We start from the raw sequence: 18616 nt of genomic DNA on the forward strand, positions 1-18616 counted from the left end.
AGACGCAAGAGGGAAGAGATATGGGAACATATGTATATGTATTACTGATTCACTTTGTTATAAAGCAGAAACTAACACACCATTGTAAAGCAATTATACCCCAATAAAGATGTTAAAAAAAAAATAAAAAAAAAAAGATGATTTACAAAATCACATCTAGGGGGTTGTAACCGAAAAATCAAAGAGCTTACCTTACTGACACCAACTTCAGGGATTCGGAGAGTATGCTCCATATCTTTTTCTCTGCAGAGTTAAGTAAAGTGCCTTTAATTATTTTTGAAGCATACATAAATGTAGCACTTAAAGAATTTTTTTAAAGATACTTTTTTTTTGTTTTAAAAGATAATGTTAAAATGCAAGTCTCTCTATCACACTAAATCTGGTTTCTATAATGCTACTCTAATTTCCTTTTTGAATGATGGTTCCAGAATTACTTTTACTCTTTGGTACATCTGTCACAGGCTAGTAAACATCCAGTGAGACAAAATGTCCTTTGTACTCATGTCAATCACTTTTTCCAGACCTGTTGACTGTTTCCACTTCTATTACTACATGTAAAAAAAGTACACTATTTCTAAGAATTTAAAATTAAGATATCGTATGGAACCTGTTCCATACATTACCTTTCCAGTTGGGAAGAAAGGAAATTATCCTACTCATGATTAAAACCTACCTCTCTACCAAGCTGGCTGAATTATAAAGGGGTAAAGGAAAATAATCAGAGGAGGTCAACAGTGGGTTTAAGTAATTTAAACCTAAAAAAAGCAATACAAAAGGTAAGAAAATGACAAAACCTCTGTGGAAGGTATCATATCACCAAGATTTTATCTCTTTACATAGGCAGTCCCCTTTAGGGGATATAAGGAGGTTATATCTCCAATTGTCTTCCAAAAGCAGGTGACAAAAGGTAGGTGTCAGAATATTTTTTGAGTGGAAAAGGGAGGGACATGGATGTCACTTTTTTCCTATTCAACAAGTACCATGCATATTTAATGATTAACTGCTCAGGAAAAGTACAGTCCACTGGAATAAGACAAATACACAAATATAATAACACTAAACATTTTTACCTTCCAATTGTAGCAGGATTTACAGCTGTAATGATAAAAAGTGATCCTGTCTGCAACACAGGTGATCTAATTACAATTACTCTAATACATGGGGGCCAAATTTTTTCTTCATCTGCCAAAGAAAGAAATGTGTAAATATTAATTCAAATGCTATGGGAAAAAATCAGAAATGCATAGGGATGAGTAGGAGGCATACATAAAGTAAAAATATATTGATAAAAATCTTCATTCTGTTTAAAACAACATTCTTAAATTCTGCTATATCACATACACAGTAAGTAAGGTTTAACAATGTTACCAATTTAAAATGATCAACCTATGGGACTCCACACTTCCACTGCAGGGGGCACAGGCTTGATCCCCAGTCAGGGAACTAAGATCCCACATGCTGTGCAATGCAGCCAAAAATAAATAAATTTATAAAAAGATCAACCTAAAGATATTCAGCACCAATCACAATTATAAAATAATCAACTCTCTCTTTTTTAAGGTCTTGGAATTTGAAAGTATCCCAAAAAAGCATTTTTAAATTAAGTTAGAAAAACTGAGTCTGCCCTTTTTAAGAAAAAATGAAAGGAAACTCCATTAAGAACAAAATAAGCTCATATACACCAATATGAATTCCTGAGTTTTAAAAGTATATCTTTATATCCTCAAGTAAAATAAATATTAGATTTACCATAATACCTATGTAAGCTGAATTCATGGACTACTCTTTTTAAAGGCAACTGCTTTCCCTCCCTCAATTACAAAAGTGGACAAATATCTAATCCACTAAAATAGACTTTGTACCTACTTTAGGATTAGAAAGTAGGTAACTTGGTTTTGTGTTCTTACTGACTAAGCCATTCAATGCAATGAAACTTCAGGATCCAAGTACTAGTCATTTATTCACATCCTACTGTTGAAAAATAACCAAGCAGTTATAATTTTTAATAATGTCATTAATCTCTGTAAAACAATCAGCTCACTTTTCGGCAGATATATTATATGGGTTAATAACACTTTTAACCGTTTTGCACTTTTACAATGGCCACACTTGGTTATTTATATAAAATTAAGTAATGGCCATTTACTCACCTTCATCTTCAGAATCCTCTGCAGTTACATTGTCTTCACTGGTAATGTCTTCATCATAACTGTCCTCGGTCTGAGAGTCTGTAATTTCACCTTCTTCAGGCTCACTATCAGTCTCTATGATTTTCTCATCTTTAAATGAAGCCGAATTATAAACGTTTTCATTAAGAGGAGATTCTACAGTCTTTGCGCTAACTGGAACAGTATATTTGGGGGGACTCTTTTTGTAATGAATGTCTATTTTGGCCTTCTTTTTCACACTTGCAAAATCTTCTCCCTCACTGCAGCTTATATGTTCAATACTTGATGTTTTTTGATCTTCTGAATTCAAATTCTGGAAGAGGTGGAAACAGGAGAGAAGACTCTTAAACATGACCATCTTATATTTAATGCTAAATGTTTCAATGAATTAGTGAAGATATATGTACAGTGAAATAGCTATTATCTCTACTGCCTCTTCCTCTCATGTTCCCTTTCCTGGTTAATGATATGACCATCCACTTATCCAAATCATAAGTCTTTGACATCTCCTTAACCACCACCTGAAATCAATTACCAAGTGCTATAGACTATGTTTGAAATTTATCCCCATTTTCCCTCCTTATCTATTTTCAGTGTCTTAACAGTCCCAGTCCAGGCCCTCATCACATATTGCTTGGACATGTGACAGCCTAGAACAATGCTGTCAAAAATAAAATGCAAGTTATATTTTATACTTTAAAATTATCTAGTAGGGCCATTAAAAAGGTAAAAAGAAACCAGTGAAATTCATTTTATCTAACTCAGTACTTACAAAATATTAATTATATATAAAATTAACATTTAATCACCATAAAAATTACCAAAATATTTTACATGGACTTTCTGTACTAAGTCTTCAAAATTGAGTGTAGTTTACACTTAGAAAGCATCTTAATTAGGATTAGCTACATTTCAAGTATTCAGTAGCCAGATGGAGCTGGCTGAACTGTGCAGGCCTAGAGAATATAACTAAACCTAAATTTTCTTTCTGAAAGTTGAGCCAATTATCAAGTCAACATACATAACATAAAGAATTAGCTTTAATTACAGCAGGGATTTAAAGGTCCAAATATACCTAATGTAGCAGAACTGAAGTTTTGCTAAAATTTAATATATTAGAGAGTTGGTTTGATAATACAAAAAAAGTACAGATGAATCAGTTACATCTCTTTTGTTCCAAAATTCCAACTTACCTGGCATAAGCCTTTTATTATTTATTATACATGCATACTGGGCATACCCTAGGACAAATGAACAAATCTATTATTTTAACTTTAGAAGAAACAGAGAGTTATTTTCCTTTGGTTTGTAACAGTCTGAATTTTCTTTCTATCTTAGAGCAACATGATGAAGTGAATTCATATGTTCCGCTGTTACTTTATAAAATGTGAGACCATCTTAAACACACTTTTGTTTGCCTTTTAAATTAATTAATTAATTATTTTTGGCTGTGTTGGTCTTTGTTGCTGTGCGCGGGCTTTCTCTAGTTGCAGTGGGTGGGGGCTACTCTCCATTGTGGTGCGCGGGCTTCTCATTGCAGTGGCTTCTCTTGTTGCGGAGCATGGGCTCTAGGCGCGCGGGCTTCAGTAGCTGTGGCATGTAGGCTCAGTATTTGTGGCTCACGGGCTCTAGATCGCAGGCTCAGTAGTTGTCATGCACAAGCTTAGCTGCTCTGTGGCATCTGGGATCTTCCCAGACCCGAGATGGAACCTGTGTCCCCTGCACTGGCAGGCAGATTCTTAACCACTGCACCACCAGGGAAGTCCCTAAACACGCATTTTTAATAGCAGCATAAATTCAGTTTGAACACTGGCTAAACACTCACAGTGTGATAGGTAAACTATACATATTTCCAGCAACATAAACTCACCAAGAACAAGAACAAGAGCAAGGAGCTGAAAAACTATGAGGAATTTTAAAGGCCACTGTGAATTATGGCCAAAATATTTCCCTATCTATATATGCTTTAAAAAAAAAGTTTCCAATCTTACATATTTTATTATTACTACTGCTTATAGGACAATACATGCAAAGGAAAAATGAGTGAAATTGCAAGAGGTACTGCTTTTTAAAAACTATTTGTCAGTCTAGAATGTTAGATAAATATTCATTAAAATATAAGAAAGGCCCGGGGCCTACATGTGGGCATTAAGCATATATGCATATTTCAAGTTATTACTCCAATCTCTTCACCCTACTTCCTTCCTTCTGTATACTCTACACTTCCAAAAAGTAAGGCTCAAGAACATCTTAAAACTCAAGAAAAAGATGAGGATGTCCTAACTGCTTTCCTCCCATGCTTCACAATTACCTTTTAGAATCCCTGGGGAATTCTCAGAATTTCATCAGGATTTTTCTTAAGTCACTGTCCTGAAGTTAACATATTTTTGAAGGATGGTAAAGATGAACAGATATAGGAGCTAAACTGGACCAAAATCTCACAGAATGCTTTCAAATTTCATTCTCTAGTTTGTCAGGAAAGGTCATTTGAGGACCCCTACATGTTCTTTGCTTTGCTAGGGAAAAGTATTCATAATGCATCCTTTCAAACAGTTCAACCACTGGTAATAGGTAGACGTCACTAAAAAATAGATCTTAAAAAAAGAAAGAAAAATCATTTTTGCTATTTTAGTTACATAATCTTCAATTCCTCGGTATTGCCAGTGAAAATAAAAGAGAAATAAAGACAAATCAAATAGAGAATTGAGATAAAATTTCAAGAGTAGGGGAGGTGGCCAAGGTGGTGAAGTAGGAAGACACTGAACTCACCTCCTCCCACAGACACAGCAAAATTACAACTAGTTACAGAGCAACTATCTATGAGAATAACATGAACACTAGCAGAAAAGATTTTCCACAAATAAAGGCATAAAGAAGTAAGCACACGATACATATATACAATGGAATATTACTCAGCCATAAAAAGGAAGAAAATTGGGTCATTTGTAGAGACGTGGATGGACCTAGAGACTGTCATAGAAAGTGAAGTAGGTCAGAAAGAGAAAAACAAATATCGTTTATTATCGCATATATGTGGAATCTGAAAAAACTGGTATAGGCGATCTTATTTACAAATGAGAAATAGAGACACAGATGTAGAAAACAAACGTATGGATACCAAGGCAGAAAGCAGGGGGGCGTGGGATGAATTGGGAGATTGGGATTGACATACATACACTATTGAAACTATGTATAAAATAGATAACTAATGAGAACCTATTGTATAACACACGGAACTCTATTCAGTGCTCTGTGGTGACCTAAATGGGAAGGAAATCCAAAAAAGAGGGGATATATGTATACGTACTACTGATTCACTTCGCTGTACAGTGGAAACTAACACAAAATTGTAAAGGAACTATACACCAATAAAAATTTTTTTAAAAATTAAAAGAAAGAAACAAAAATAACCACATGAGATGGGTAGGACAGGTGGTGACCCACACCCCATGCTGGCAACCCACAAATGGAAGGAATATCACTAGCACAGAGGTCCTCTACAAGGAGCGAGGAGCCTGAGCCCCAAATGGGGTCACCAGCACAGGGGTCCTGCACTCGAAAGATGAGCCCCCAGAATGTCTGGCTTTGAAAAACCACAGAGTTTATGTTCAGGAGAACTAGAGGGATACAGGAATAAGATTCTGCTCCCAAGGGCACATGCAAAATGTCACATGCTCTAAGTCCCAACACTGAGGCAGTAGTTTGAAAGGAGCCTGGGTCAGCTATTTTTGGGAGTCTGTTCTACCCCAATAGCACTGGTACTGGAACACACCACTTTGGAATTTTCCTCTAGTCTGTTAGTGCTGGCGCCCCAGCCCTGCCCACCAGCAGGCTGGCACAAGCCCCAAACCCCACCCCTGGCCTGCCAGAAAGACAGCCATGTGGGGACCCAGCTTCACCCTCCAGTGAACCATTGAGCCCACAGACCATGCAGCCAACTTCACAGGAAGACTACCCTACCCTCTAGTAGGCCCACAGCCACCATACAAGGCATGGCCTCACAGTCAACCAGGCCAGGGGCCAGCCCTGCCTACCAGTGCTCCCACAGTAATCAGCCCCACCACAACAGAAGGATGTATATGCAGCCCACATAGGGGACACCCCTAAAGCATCTGGTTCTGGAGACCAAAAAGGAGTGTGCTGCTGGGGCCCCAGGGGAGGTCTCCTAAATAAGGCCACTTCTCCAAGATGGGAAACATAAAACAACTAACACATGGAAATAAACACAAAGAATTGGGTAAAGTGAGGAGACAGAGGAATATGTTCCAAATGAAGGTACAAGACATAACCTCAGAAAAAGAACAAACAAAGTGGAGATAAGCAATCTACCAGATAAAGAGTTCAAGGTAATGATCATAAAGATGCTCACCAAACTCAGGAGAAGAATCAATGAACATAAAATTTCAGTAGTTAGAAAATATGAAGAAGAACCAAACAGAGCTGAAGAATACAATAACTGAAATTAAAAATATAAATAGAAGGGACAACAAATTAGATGATACGGAATACATCAGCAATCTGTAAAACAATAGCAGAAATCACTCAAGCTGAAGAAAAAACAGAATTTAAAAAAATGAGTGTAATTTAAGAGACCTCTGGGACACTAACAAGCATATTAACAGTCACAATACAGAAGTCCCAGGAGGAGAAGAGAAAGGGGCAGAAGGCTTATCTGAAGAAATCATAGCTGAAAACTTCCCTAACCTGGGCAAGGAAACAGATATCCAGGTCCAGGAAGCACAGAGTCCCAAACAAGATGAATCTAAAGAGGTAATTACAATTAAAATGGCAAAAATTAAAGAAAAACAGAGAATTCTAAAAGCAACAAGGGACAGGCAACTAGTTATCCACAAGGGAGCTACCATAAGGCTATCACTGACTTTTCAGCAGAACTTTGCAGGACAGAAGGGAGTGGCACCATATATTCAAGGTGATGAAAGGAAAAAACCTACAACCAAGAACACTCTACCCAGAAAGGTTATCCTTCAGATTGGAAGGAGAGATAAAGAGATTTACAGACAAGCAAAAGCTAAAAGAGTTCAGCACTATTAAAACAGCTTTACAAGAAACATTAAAGGGACATCTTTAAGTAGAAAAGAAAAGGCCACAACTAGAAATACAGAACTTATGAAAGGAAAAATCTCATTGGTAAAGGTAAATATACAGTAAAGGTAGCAGATCAACCACTGATAAAGCTAGTAGAAAGGCTAAAAGATGAAAGTAGTAAAATCATGTATATTTACATAAGCAGTTAAGGGATAAACAAAACGAAAACGTAAAATATGACCTCAAAAACATCAGATGTGGGGGGAAACAAAAGTAAAAATGTAAAGCAGTTAGAATGCATTCGAACTTAAGAAACTGTCTTAAAATAATCACATATATATAGGTTGTCAAATATGAACCTCATGGTTACCAAAAGCCAACAACACATACACAGAAAAGAGAAAGGAATCCAAACATAACACTTAAAGGTAGTCATCGAATCACAAGGGAAGAGAGCAAAAGAAAAAAGGAACAAAAAAGTACTACAGAACCCCCCCAAAAAGCAATGAACAAAATGGCAGTAAGTACATACCTATAAGTAATTACTTCAAATGTAAATTGATTAAAAGCTCCAATTAAAAGACACAAAGTGGCTGAATGGATTGAAAAAAATATATATGCTGCCTACAAGAGACTCACTTCAGATCTAAAGACACACACAGACTGAAAGTGATGGATAGAAAAAGGTATTCCACGCAAATGAAATAAAAAGAAAACTGGGGTAGCAATACTTATATCAGACAAAACAGACTGTAAAACAAAGACTGTCAAAAGAGATAAACAAGAACGTTATATGCTAAAGCGATCAAGCCAATAAGAAGATATAACAATTGTAAATATCTATGTACCCAACACAGGAGCACCCAAATACATAAAGAAAATACTAACAAACATAAAGTGAGAAATTGACAGTAACACAATAATAGTAGGGGACTTTAACACTCCACTTACATCAATGGACATCATCTAGACAGAAAAACAGTAAGGAAACACTGGTCTTAAATGACACGTGACTAAATGAACCTAACAGATACATAGAGAACATTTCATCCAAAAGCAGCAGGATACACATTTGTTTCACGTGAACATGGAACATTTTGTATGATGATGACATGCTAGGCCACAAAACAAGTCTCAAGAAATTTAAGACTGTGATGCAACTAGAGATTATCATACAACATGAAGTAAGTCAGAAAGACAAAAACAAACACCATATAATATCACTTACATGTGTAATCTAAATAATGACACAAATGAACCTATCTACAAAACAGAAACAGACTCACAGACATAGAGAAAAACCTGTGGTTGCCAAGGGGGAGGAAGGGAGGGAGAGGGATGGACTGGGAGTTTGGGGTTAGTAGATGCAACCTATTACAATTAGAATGGATAAATAACAAGGTCCTACTGTATAGCACAGGGAATTACATCCAGTCTCCTGGGATAAACCATAATGGAAAAGAAAAAAAAAAGAATGTATAGATGTGTATAACTAAGCAGAAATTAGTACAACACTGTAAATCAACTATACTTCAGTTAAAATTAAAAAAAAATTTAAGACTGAAATATTAAGCAGCATTTTCAACCACAACAGTATGAAACTAGAAATCCACTACAAGAAAAAAACTGCAAAAACCACAGACACATGGAGTCTAAACAATATGCTACTACACAAGCAATGGGTCACTAATGAACTCAAAAAGGAAATCTGAAAAATACCTGCAGACAAATGAAAATGGAAAAACAATGATCCCAAATCCATAGGATGCAGCAAAAGCAGTTCTAAGAAGTTTATAGAAATACAAGCTTACCTCAGGAAACAAGAAAAATCTTAAATAAACAACCTAACCTTACAGCTGAAGGAACTAGAAAAAGAAGGAAAAAAACCAAAGTTAAGAGAAGAAATAATAAAGGTCAGAACAGAAATAAATGATACAGGGAATTCCCTGGTGGTCCAGTGGTTAGGACTCTGCACTTCCACTGCAGAGGGCATGGGTTCGATCGCTGGTCGGGAAACTAAGATTCTGCAAGCTGCACAGCGTGGCAAAAAAGAAAGAAAGAAAGAAATGGTAGAGACTCAAAAAAGAAAAAAGATCAGTGAAACTAAGAGCTGGTTCTTTGAAAAAATAAACAAAACTGCTAAACCTTTAGCAAGACTTATCACCAAGAGAGGGCCCAAATAAATAAAATCAGAAAGAGAAGTTACAATTGATATTGCAGAAATACAAAAAGTAAGAGATTACTATGAACAATTATATGCCAATAAAACAGACAACCTAGAAAAACTAGATAAACCCTGAGAAACACAGTCTCCCAAGACTGCATCAGGAAAAAATAGAAAATATGAACAAACCATTTACTGCAAATGAAATTGATTCAGTAATCAAAAAAACTCACAAGAAACAGAAGTCCAGGATCAGATGGCCTCACAGGTGATTTCCACCAAACATTTAGAGAACAGTTAACAAATCTCTTTCTCAAACTATTCCAAAAAGTTGGAGAAGAAGGAACACTTCCAAACTCTCTACAAGGTCAGCATCAGCCTGATACCAAAACCAGACAAAGACGTGACAAAAAAGAAAATTTCAGGCCAATATCACCGATGAACACAGATGCAAAAATCCTCAAGAAAGTATTAGCAAACCAAATTCAATAATACATTAAAAGGACCATATACCATGATCAAGTGGGATTTATCCCAGGAATGCAAGGATGGTTCAATACCCACAAATCAATCAATACAATACACCACACTAACAAACTCAAGAGTAAAAACCATGATCATCTCAATAGATGCAGAAAAAGCTTTTGACAAAATTCAACATCCATTTATGATAAGCTCTAAACAAAGTGGGTACAAAGGAAATGTACTTCAACATAATAAAGGCCATATATGACAAACCCACAGCCAACATCATACTCAATGGTGAAAAGCTGAAAGCATTTCCTCTCAGATCAGGAACAAGACAAGGATGCTCACTCTTGCCACATTTATTCAACTCAGTATTGAAGTCCTCGCCACAGCAATCAGACAAGAAAAAGAAAAGAATCCAAACTAGAAAGGAAGAAGTAAAACTGTCACTGTTTGCTGGTGACATTATACAACATATAGAAAATCCTAAAGACACCACCAAAAAACCTGTGAGAACTAACAAATGAATTCAGTAAAGCTGCAGGATACAAAATTAATATACAGAAACCTGTTGTATTTTTATATATTTAACAACAAACTACAAGAGAAATTAAGAGAACAATCCCAGGGACTTCCCTGGTGGCACAGTCGTTATGACTCCACACTCCCAATGCAGGGGGCCCAGGTTCGATTCCTGGTCAGGGAACTAGATCCCACATGCATGCCGCAGCTAAGAGTCTGCATGCCACAACTAAGGAGCCCTTGAGCCGCAACTAAGGAGCCCGCCTGCCCCAACTAAGAAGCCCATGTGGCACAACGAAGGAGCCCATGAGCCATAACGAAGAAGCCTGCAAGCCATAACTAAGGAGCTCGCCAGCCGCAACTAAGGACCCTGCCTGTCACAACTAAGACCCAGTGCAACCAAATAAAGAAATATTTTTTTAAAAAAAGAAAACAATCCCATTTACAACTGCATCAAAAAGAATAAAATACCTAGGAATAAATCTAACCAAAGAGGGACTCCCCTTGTGGCTCAGTGGCCAATGCAGGGGACACAGGTTTGAGCCCTGGTCCAGGAATATCCCACATGCTGCAGAGCAACTATGCCTGGGCGCCACAACTACTGAGCCTGTGCTCTAGAGCCCACACGCCACAACTACTGAGCCCACGTGCTACAACTACTGAGCCTGCGTGCCTAGAGCACGTGCTCTGCAACAAGAGAAGCCACCACAATGAGAAGCCCGTGCACCGCAACGAAGAGTAGCCCGTGCTTGCCACAACTGCCCGCGCTCAGCAACAAAGACCCAACACAGCCAAAAATAAATAAATAAAATAAATAAATAAGTAAGGCTCAGGGATTGATGAATTAAAAGAAAAATCTAACCAAAGAGGAAAACGACTCATACTCTAAAAACTATAAAATATTGAGGAAAGAAGAGGAACAAATGGAAAGATATACTGTGCTCATGGATTGGGAGAATATTGTTAAAATGGCCATACTATATCCAAGACAATCTAAAGACTCAATGCAATCCCTATTAAAATACAAATGGTGCTTTTCGCAGAACTAAAATAATTCTATAATTTGTAAGGAAACACAAAAGACCCCAAATAGCCAAAACAATCTTAAGAAAGAAGAACAAAGCTTGAGGTACCATGCTCCTTGATTTCAAAATATACTACAAAGCTACAGTAATCAAAACAGTATGGCACCAGCACAAAAAAAGACACATAGATCAATGGAACAGAATAGAGAGCCCAGAAATAAACCCACACTTATATGGGAAGTTAATCTATGACAAAGGAGGCAAGGATACACAATGGGAAAAGATTGCCTTTTCCCATCACCTCTAAATGGTGATGGGAAAATTGGACGGTTATGTGCAAAAGAATGAAACTGGGCCATTTTCTCACACCATACACAAAAAATAAACTCAAAATGGATTAAAGACTTAAATGTAACAAAGGAGGAAAGAATATACAATGGAGAAACAACAGTCTTTTCAGCAAGTGGTGTTGGGGAAGCTGACAGCCACATATAAAATCAATGGAGTCAGAACACTCTCTCTCATCCTACACAAAAATAAACTCAAAACGGTTTAAAGACTTAAATACAAGACATGACACCATAAAACTCCTAGAGAAGAACATGGGAGAAACATTCTCTGACACAAATTGTAGCAATGTTTTCTTAGGTCAGTCTCCCAGGGCAACAGAAATATTAATAAACAAGATCTAATCAAACTTAAAAGCTTTTGCACAGCAAAGGAAACTATAAACAAACAAAAAGACAACCCATAGACTGGGAGAAAACCTTTGCATACAATGTAACTGACAAGGGCTTAATTTCCAAAATATACAAACAGGTCATACAACTCAATAACAAGAAAACAACCAACCCAAAACAAAAAATGGGCAGAAGACCTAAAGAGACATTTCTCCAAAGAAGACATACAGATGGCCAAGAAGCACATGAAAGGATACTCAACTTCATTAATTATTAGAGAAATGCAAATCAAAACTACAATGAGGTAACCCCTCACACTGGTCAGAATGGACATCATTAAATAAAAAGTCTACAAATAATAAATGCTGGAGAGGGTGTGGAGAAAAGGGAACCCTCCTACACTGTTGATGGAAATATAAGTTGGTGCAGCCACTATGGAAAACAGTATGGAAGATCCTTAAAAAGCTAAAAATAGAGTTACCATATGATCCATCAATCCCACACCTGGGCACATACCTGGAGAAAACTGTAATTCGAAAAGATACATGCACCCCAATGTTCTCTGCAGCAATATTTACAACAGCCAAGACATGGAAGCAACCTAAATGTCCATCGACAGATGAATGGATAAAGACGATGTGGTATATATACACAGTGGAACACTACTCAGCTATAAAAAAAAGAATGAAATCATGCCATTTGCAGCACATGGATGCACCTAGAGACTGTCATCCTAAGTAAGTCAGAAAGAGAAAGCCAAACATCATATGTCACTTACATGTGGAATCTAAAACATGACCCAAACTTATTTACAAAACAGAAACAGACTCACAGACACAGAAAACAAACTTATGGTTACCAAAGAGGTGGGGGTGAGGGAATAAATTAGGAGCTTGGGATTAGCAGATACAAACTACTATATATAAAACAGATGATCAACAAGGTCCTACTGTATAGCACAGGGAACTATATTCAGTATCTTGTAATAAACATAATGGAAAATATGAAAAAGAATATATATAAACATATTACTGAATCACTTTGCTGTACACCAGAAACTAATGCATTATAAATCAACTATACTTCAATAAAAAAATATGAATATATACGTATAAAAAGACATGTAAGGGGCTTCCCTGGTGGCGCAGTGATTGAGAGTCCGCCTGCCGATGCAGGGGACACGGGTTCGTGCTCCAGTCCGGGAAGATCCCACATGCCGCGGAGCGGCTCGGCCCGTGAGCCACGGCCGCTGAGCCTGCGCGTCCGGAGCCTGTGCTCCGCAACGGGAGAGGCCACAACAGTGAGAGGCCCGTGTACCGCAAAAAAAAAAAAGACATGTATGACCTGAAACCACAAACCTCCTAGAAGAAAACATAGGCAGTATGCTCTTTGACATCAGTCTTAGGAATATTTTTTTTGGATATGTCTCCTCAGTCAAGGAAAACAAAAGCAAAGATAAACAAATGGGACTACATCAAACTAAAAAGCTTTTGCACAGCAAAGGAAACTATAAACAAAACAAAAAGGCAGCCTAGTGAAAGGGAGAAGGTATTCGCAAATGATATGACCAATAACGGATTAATATCCAAAATATATAAACAGCTTACACAACTTTGCATCAAAAAAACAACCAGGTAGGGGCTTCCCTGGTGGCGCAGTGGTTAAGAATCCGCCTGCCAATGCAGGGGACACGGGTTCGAGCCCTGGTCCGGGAAGATCCCACATGCCGCGGGGCAACTGGGCCCGTGAGCCACAACTACTGAGCCTGCGCGTCTGGAGCCTGCGCTCCACAACGAGAGGCCGCGACAGTGAGAGGCCCGCGCACCGCGATGAAGAGTGGGCCCTGCTCGCTGCAACTAGCGAGAGCCCTCGCATAGAAACGAAGACCCAACACAGCCAAAAATAAATAAATAAATAAATGTTTAAAAAAAAAAAAAAAAACAACCAGGTTAAAAAATGCGCAGAAGAATAGACATTTTTGCAAAGAGGAAATGCAGATGGCCAACAGGCACATGAAAAGATGCTCAACACTGCTAATCATGAGGGACATGCAAATCAAAACCACAATGAGATTATCACCTCACACCTGTTCTAGAGGCTATTATCAAAAAGACAACAAATAACAAGTGTTGCCAAGGATGTGGAGAAAAGAGAACCCTTTTGCACTGTTTGTGGTATTGTAAATTGGTGCAGTCGCTATGGAAAATAGTATGAAGGTTCCTCAAAAAATTCAAAAGAGAACTGCCATATGATCCAGAAATTTCACTTCTCCGTATTTACCAGAAGAAAACAAAAACATGAACTCAAAAATATATATGCACCCCAATGTTCATCACAGCATTATTTACAACAGCCAACATGAAAGCAACCGAAGTGTCCATTGGTAGATAAATAGATAAAGATGTGGCGTGCACGTGTGCACGCACACACACACAGGAATATTACTCAGCTATCTAAAAAACGAAATCTTGTCATTTGCAAAGACATTAGTGACTCTAGAGGGTATTATGCTAAGTGAAATAAGTCAGACAGAGAAAGGCAAGTACCTTATGATCTCACTTACATGTGGAATCTAAAAAACAAAACAAACAAACAAAAGGAAAACAGATTCATAGATACAGAGAACAATTGGATGGTTGCCAGAGGGGAGGGAGTTGGGAGTGGGGGCAAACGAAGTGAAGGGGATTAAGAGGTATAACTTTCCAGTTATAAAATAAATAAGCCACGGGAATACAATTTACAGCATAAGGAATATGGTCAATAATAATATAATAACTTTTTATGTGGAAGATGATGGTTACTAGACTTAAGGTGGTGATCACTTCATAACGTATGCAAATGTCAAATCACTATTTAGTACACCTGAACCTAACATAATATCGTACTTCAACTGTATTTCAAAAAAAAAAAAAGAAATCAAGAGTAAAGTATTGAATAGTTGCCACAATTTACAAAACGCCAATATAACAAATAAGCCTCCTTTCCTGCCTGTAAACCACCAACCTAATTCCATTTAGGGAGTAGAAATAAGAGCACTGATAACATTTTTTTACTTCCCTTCCTTCAATTTAACATTGTATCATAAGTATTTTAAAAATTCCCCTCAGCCTGTATAAACTACCATCTGAATGACTAAATAATGTTTTTTCAATTAAATGTACTATCATTTTCTTCCTTTTTTCTTCCATTTTTATTAAGCTATAATTGACATATAGCACTGCAGAAGTTTAAGGTTTACAGCATAATGATCTGACTTACATACATCATAAACTACTACCATGGTTAAGTTTAATGAACATCCATCATCTCATTTTCATACAAAACAAAAAAATTTTTTTCCTTGTGATAAGAACTCTCAGAATTTACTCTCTTAACAACTTCCATATATCTTACAGCAGTGTTAATTGTATTTATCATGTTGTACATTACAGTCCTAGTACTTATTAACCCTATAACTGGAAGTTTGTACCTTCTGACTACCTTCATCTAACTATCCCCCTCTCCCCACCCCCTGCCTCTGGTAACCACAAATCTGGTATCATCTTCTATGAGATTATTTATTTGTTTTTCAAATGTAACTGACTTATAACACTACCTCAGTTCTTGGTGCACAATATAGCAATTCAATATTTCTATACATTACAAAATGATCACAATGTCAAGTCTAGTTACCACGTTTCCACACAAAGATATTACATTATTATTGACTATATTCCCCACACTGTACATTTCATCCCTGTGACTCATTTACTTTGTAACTGGAAGTTTAAATGTACCATCATCTTCTTAACCAATAACTGTCAGCCATTTAAATCTATTTTTTTGTTCTTATAAATATTGCTGTATAACTACACAAAGGAATGTTTCTTTCTTTGGAATGTTTTTTTAAATTACAAACTAGAAATGAGACTTTTCCAGTTAAAGCATATGAACATTTTTATGGTTATTGATACAAATAATCCATTTTCCCAAAAGATACCAATTAAAACTAATGAATATATACATATCCTAAATTTGCTAGCAATGGATTTTTTTAATGTTTGCTAACATAAGAAGAAATTGCTCAACAAAACTAAGAATGTTGAACTTTTACCTATACCTATTTACAAACTGTGTTTTTCTTTTATTGGGAATTGTGCACTGACATCAACTTATCAATAGCTGGTATGAATGTTCTTCTTCCAAATTATGTAACACAAGAGTATTTTATCTGCCCTAAATCTACCTGCTTCAAACTTTAAGAAATGTTTTCTACTTCCAGTGATTGAGAATTTGTGAAAAGTCCATGTTTGCTCCATGTGAAAGCTTCTTGGTTGATAGATTCTGATATCTTGTTATTGTAATGAATATGTTTAAAATACAGTTACTAAATGATTTTCAGTTGCATCAAAAATTTTGGCTTAACTATGATATCACCATTATGTAAATTTTTAAAATTATGACATTACCTTTTCCTCATTTGTTGTAGAAGAATCAAGATCCTTTCTTTTCTTCTTCAATTTTTTATCTTTACTTTGTTTTGTGCCAGAAGTCTGATAAGGCTGCAAGTCTACTCGAGAATGAAATTGATATCGACCACTTTCCACATCACAGTAGTAATAAATTCCAGTGGAAGGATCATAATATAGTTGATTTTCCTTTCAAAGTTAAGAAAACAATAAGTTCTATTCAAGTAAGATGAAATAAAATAGAAAAATAAACAACAGAAATGACAAATATATTCAAATACAGTAAATTTTCTTTTAAGAACTATAGTATTTTTTGGAAAAAATGAATAAAGGTAACAGAATGAAAAATGCTTGTAGTTTTCCAAAGTACTTTACCATTCAATATCTGCTCTAATTTTCCTGGTGTGGAAAATGAATACATTTACGTATTACATTAAAGCTCATGAAATTGCCAATATTTGACCATTTTTTTACTTATAGAAACAGCAACTTCATATGGTTCAACAGAAACCTTTTAGAAGTCATGAAAACTAAGGTATGCATCAGAAAAAGCCGACCATATAAAAGCAATTGCAGACTCATTCTCCATATAATTACACGATAATGGTTTGGTAGTATAAACCCCTAAACCCTCCCCTCAATGACATAAAACAAAGAGTTGCCTTTCAATGTTCATGATTCAAAATCCTGGAGAAAAATCTGAAAATAAAATTAAGCTCATGAACACTACAACATAACATTCTGTACAAAGAAATCAATAAACAATTGTCTTCACTAATCAATTAATTCTACACTAAGTAACTACATAAGATTTAGAGTAAAGCAGCCATGCAATATAGAGTTTTGATAAATTATGGATAAAAACGAGAAAGATAAAATTATGTAATCATCTGCATTTATTAGATACTGGCCAGTACTCTATAACCAAGATTTAATTGAACCATCTGTATCTTATTTACATCATAAATCCATGCAGATCAGACTTGGAAACATCTTGCAAAGATATATACTGAGATTAAGCAAGTAAAGCTTCCTGAAAAAGAATAATTTATTTTTCTAACTGTTGATACTATTGCAATTTATTGTCTTTAATTCATTTTGTAGATCTCTTACAAAAATATTTAGAATTCTCACTATCTTTCCTTCAGCTAAAAACTGAATGGAAGCTTTCTGATCTTTATTTCCAGTGATAACAGAACTTCTACAACTCAAATCTTTTTAATCTGCTATGTCTTTCGGTCCAAACTACAGACATTTTCAAATATGTAAGAAAATTAATTAAAATGAAAACTAGCACATTAAAAATGGCAAAGCACTGAAGTCCCTACTCCACTGAGACACAACCTGCAGAATGTAATTAAGCATTTACAGAACAGATGTCAGGAAGAAAGTTACAGAAAAGAAGGTAGAAGAATGACAAAGACTAACGTCATATACTTGGAAATTCCATATTTTTCTAGAAACCAGGTAATTAATAGCTATTTTCTTTGGTAATAAGAGTTTAAACATTAATTTTCTAGGTATTAATAAGCACTGTCAATTAGCATACTCCTGTAAAATAAAACCCTCTTTTACAAAGTATTTACAAAGTACTATACCAAGTACAAACTGACAAGCTAATGAAATCCCTTATCTAACTAAAATATTTACTATTATCATTACGTTCCCTAGAGTAGTTAATAATAGTTCCAATAACTGGAATGGTGAATATCTGCTCCACTTTGGGGCACTACATTCTGTAATTCCTGAGGACCAGATCATATGTGTAGACCACTGAGGTTGAGGTATGTGGGTATATAACTTCCAGGATCATTGTCACCAAACCTGAAAAAATCCAATTAAATACCAGACCTTCAACAGTCATAACACTATAGTAAAAATCAAGAACTTTCTTTTCTGGTTTTGTCCTAGTCCGTAGTCCATTATATTTGTGATTCCATACTAATTCCCTAGTTCTCACTGTTAACAAATTGATTTTTTAAAAGTGAAATGCTTAGAAGTCACAAAATATAAAACAATGACTAATAATAAACATGCTATAAAGAATTTAAGAAAAAGAATCCTCTGTGGTCTAAAATGGATTCATAAAGATATA

General features: G+C 36.0%; 1 protein-coding gene across 1 annotated transcript in view; it reads right to left on the reverse strand.

Moving 5' to 3' along the window:
• Window positions 1–18616, reverse strand: part of AGGF1 (angiogenic factor with G-patch and FHA domains 1) — a 49153-nt gene that overhangs the window by 24708 nt on the left and 5829 nt on the right. Inside the window, exons 5-8 of the mRNA XM_032627989.1 lie at window positions 16522–16710; window positions 2151–2481; window positions 1071–1182; window positions 192–243 (exon numbers count right to left, since the gene is read on the reverse strand). Of these exons, the coding sequence (XP_032483880.1) occupies window positions 192–243; window positions 1071–1182; window positions 2151–2481; window positions 16522–16710 (684 nt within the window). The remainder of the gene's footprint in view (window positions 1–191; window positions 244–1070; window positions 1183–2150; window positions 2482–16521; window positions 16711–18616) is intronic.

This window comes from Phocoena sinus, chromosome 3, assembly GCF_008692025.1.
Source record: "Phocoena sinus isolate mPhoSin1 chromosome 3, mPhoSin1.pri, whole genome shotgun sequence".
Classification (NCBI taxonomy): Eukaryota; Metazoa; Chordata; class Mammalia; order Artiodactyla; family Phocoenidae; genus Phocoena; species Phocoena sinus.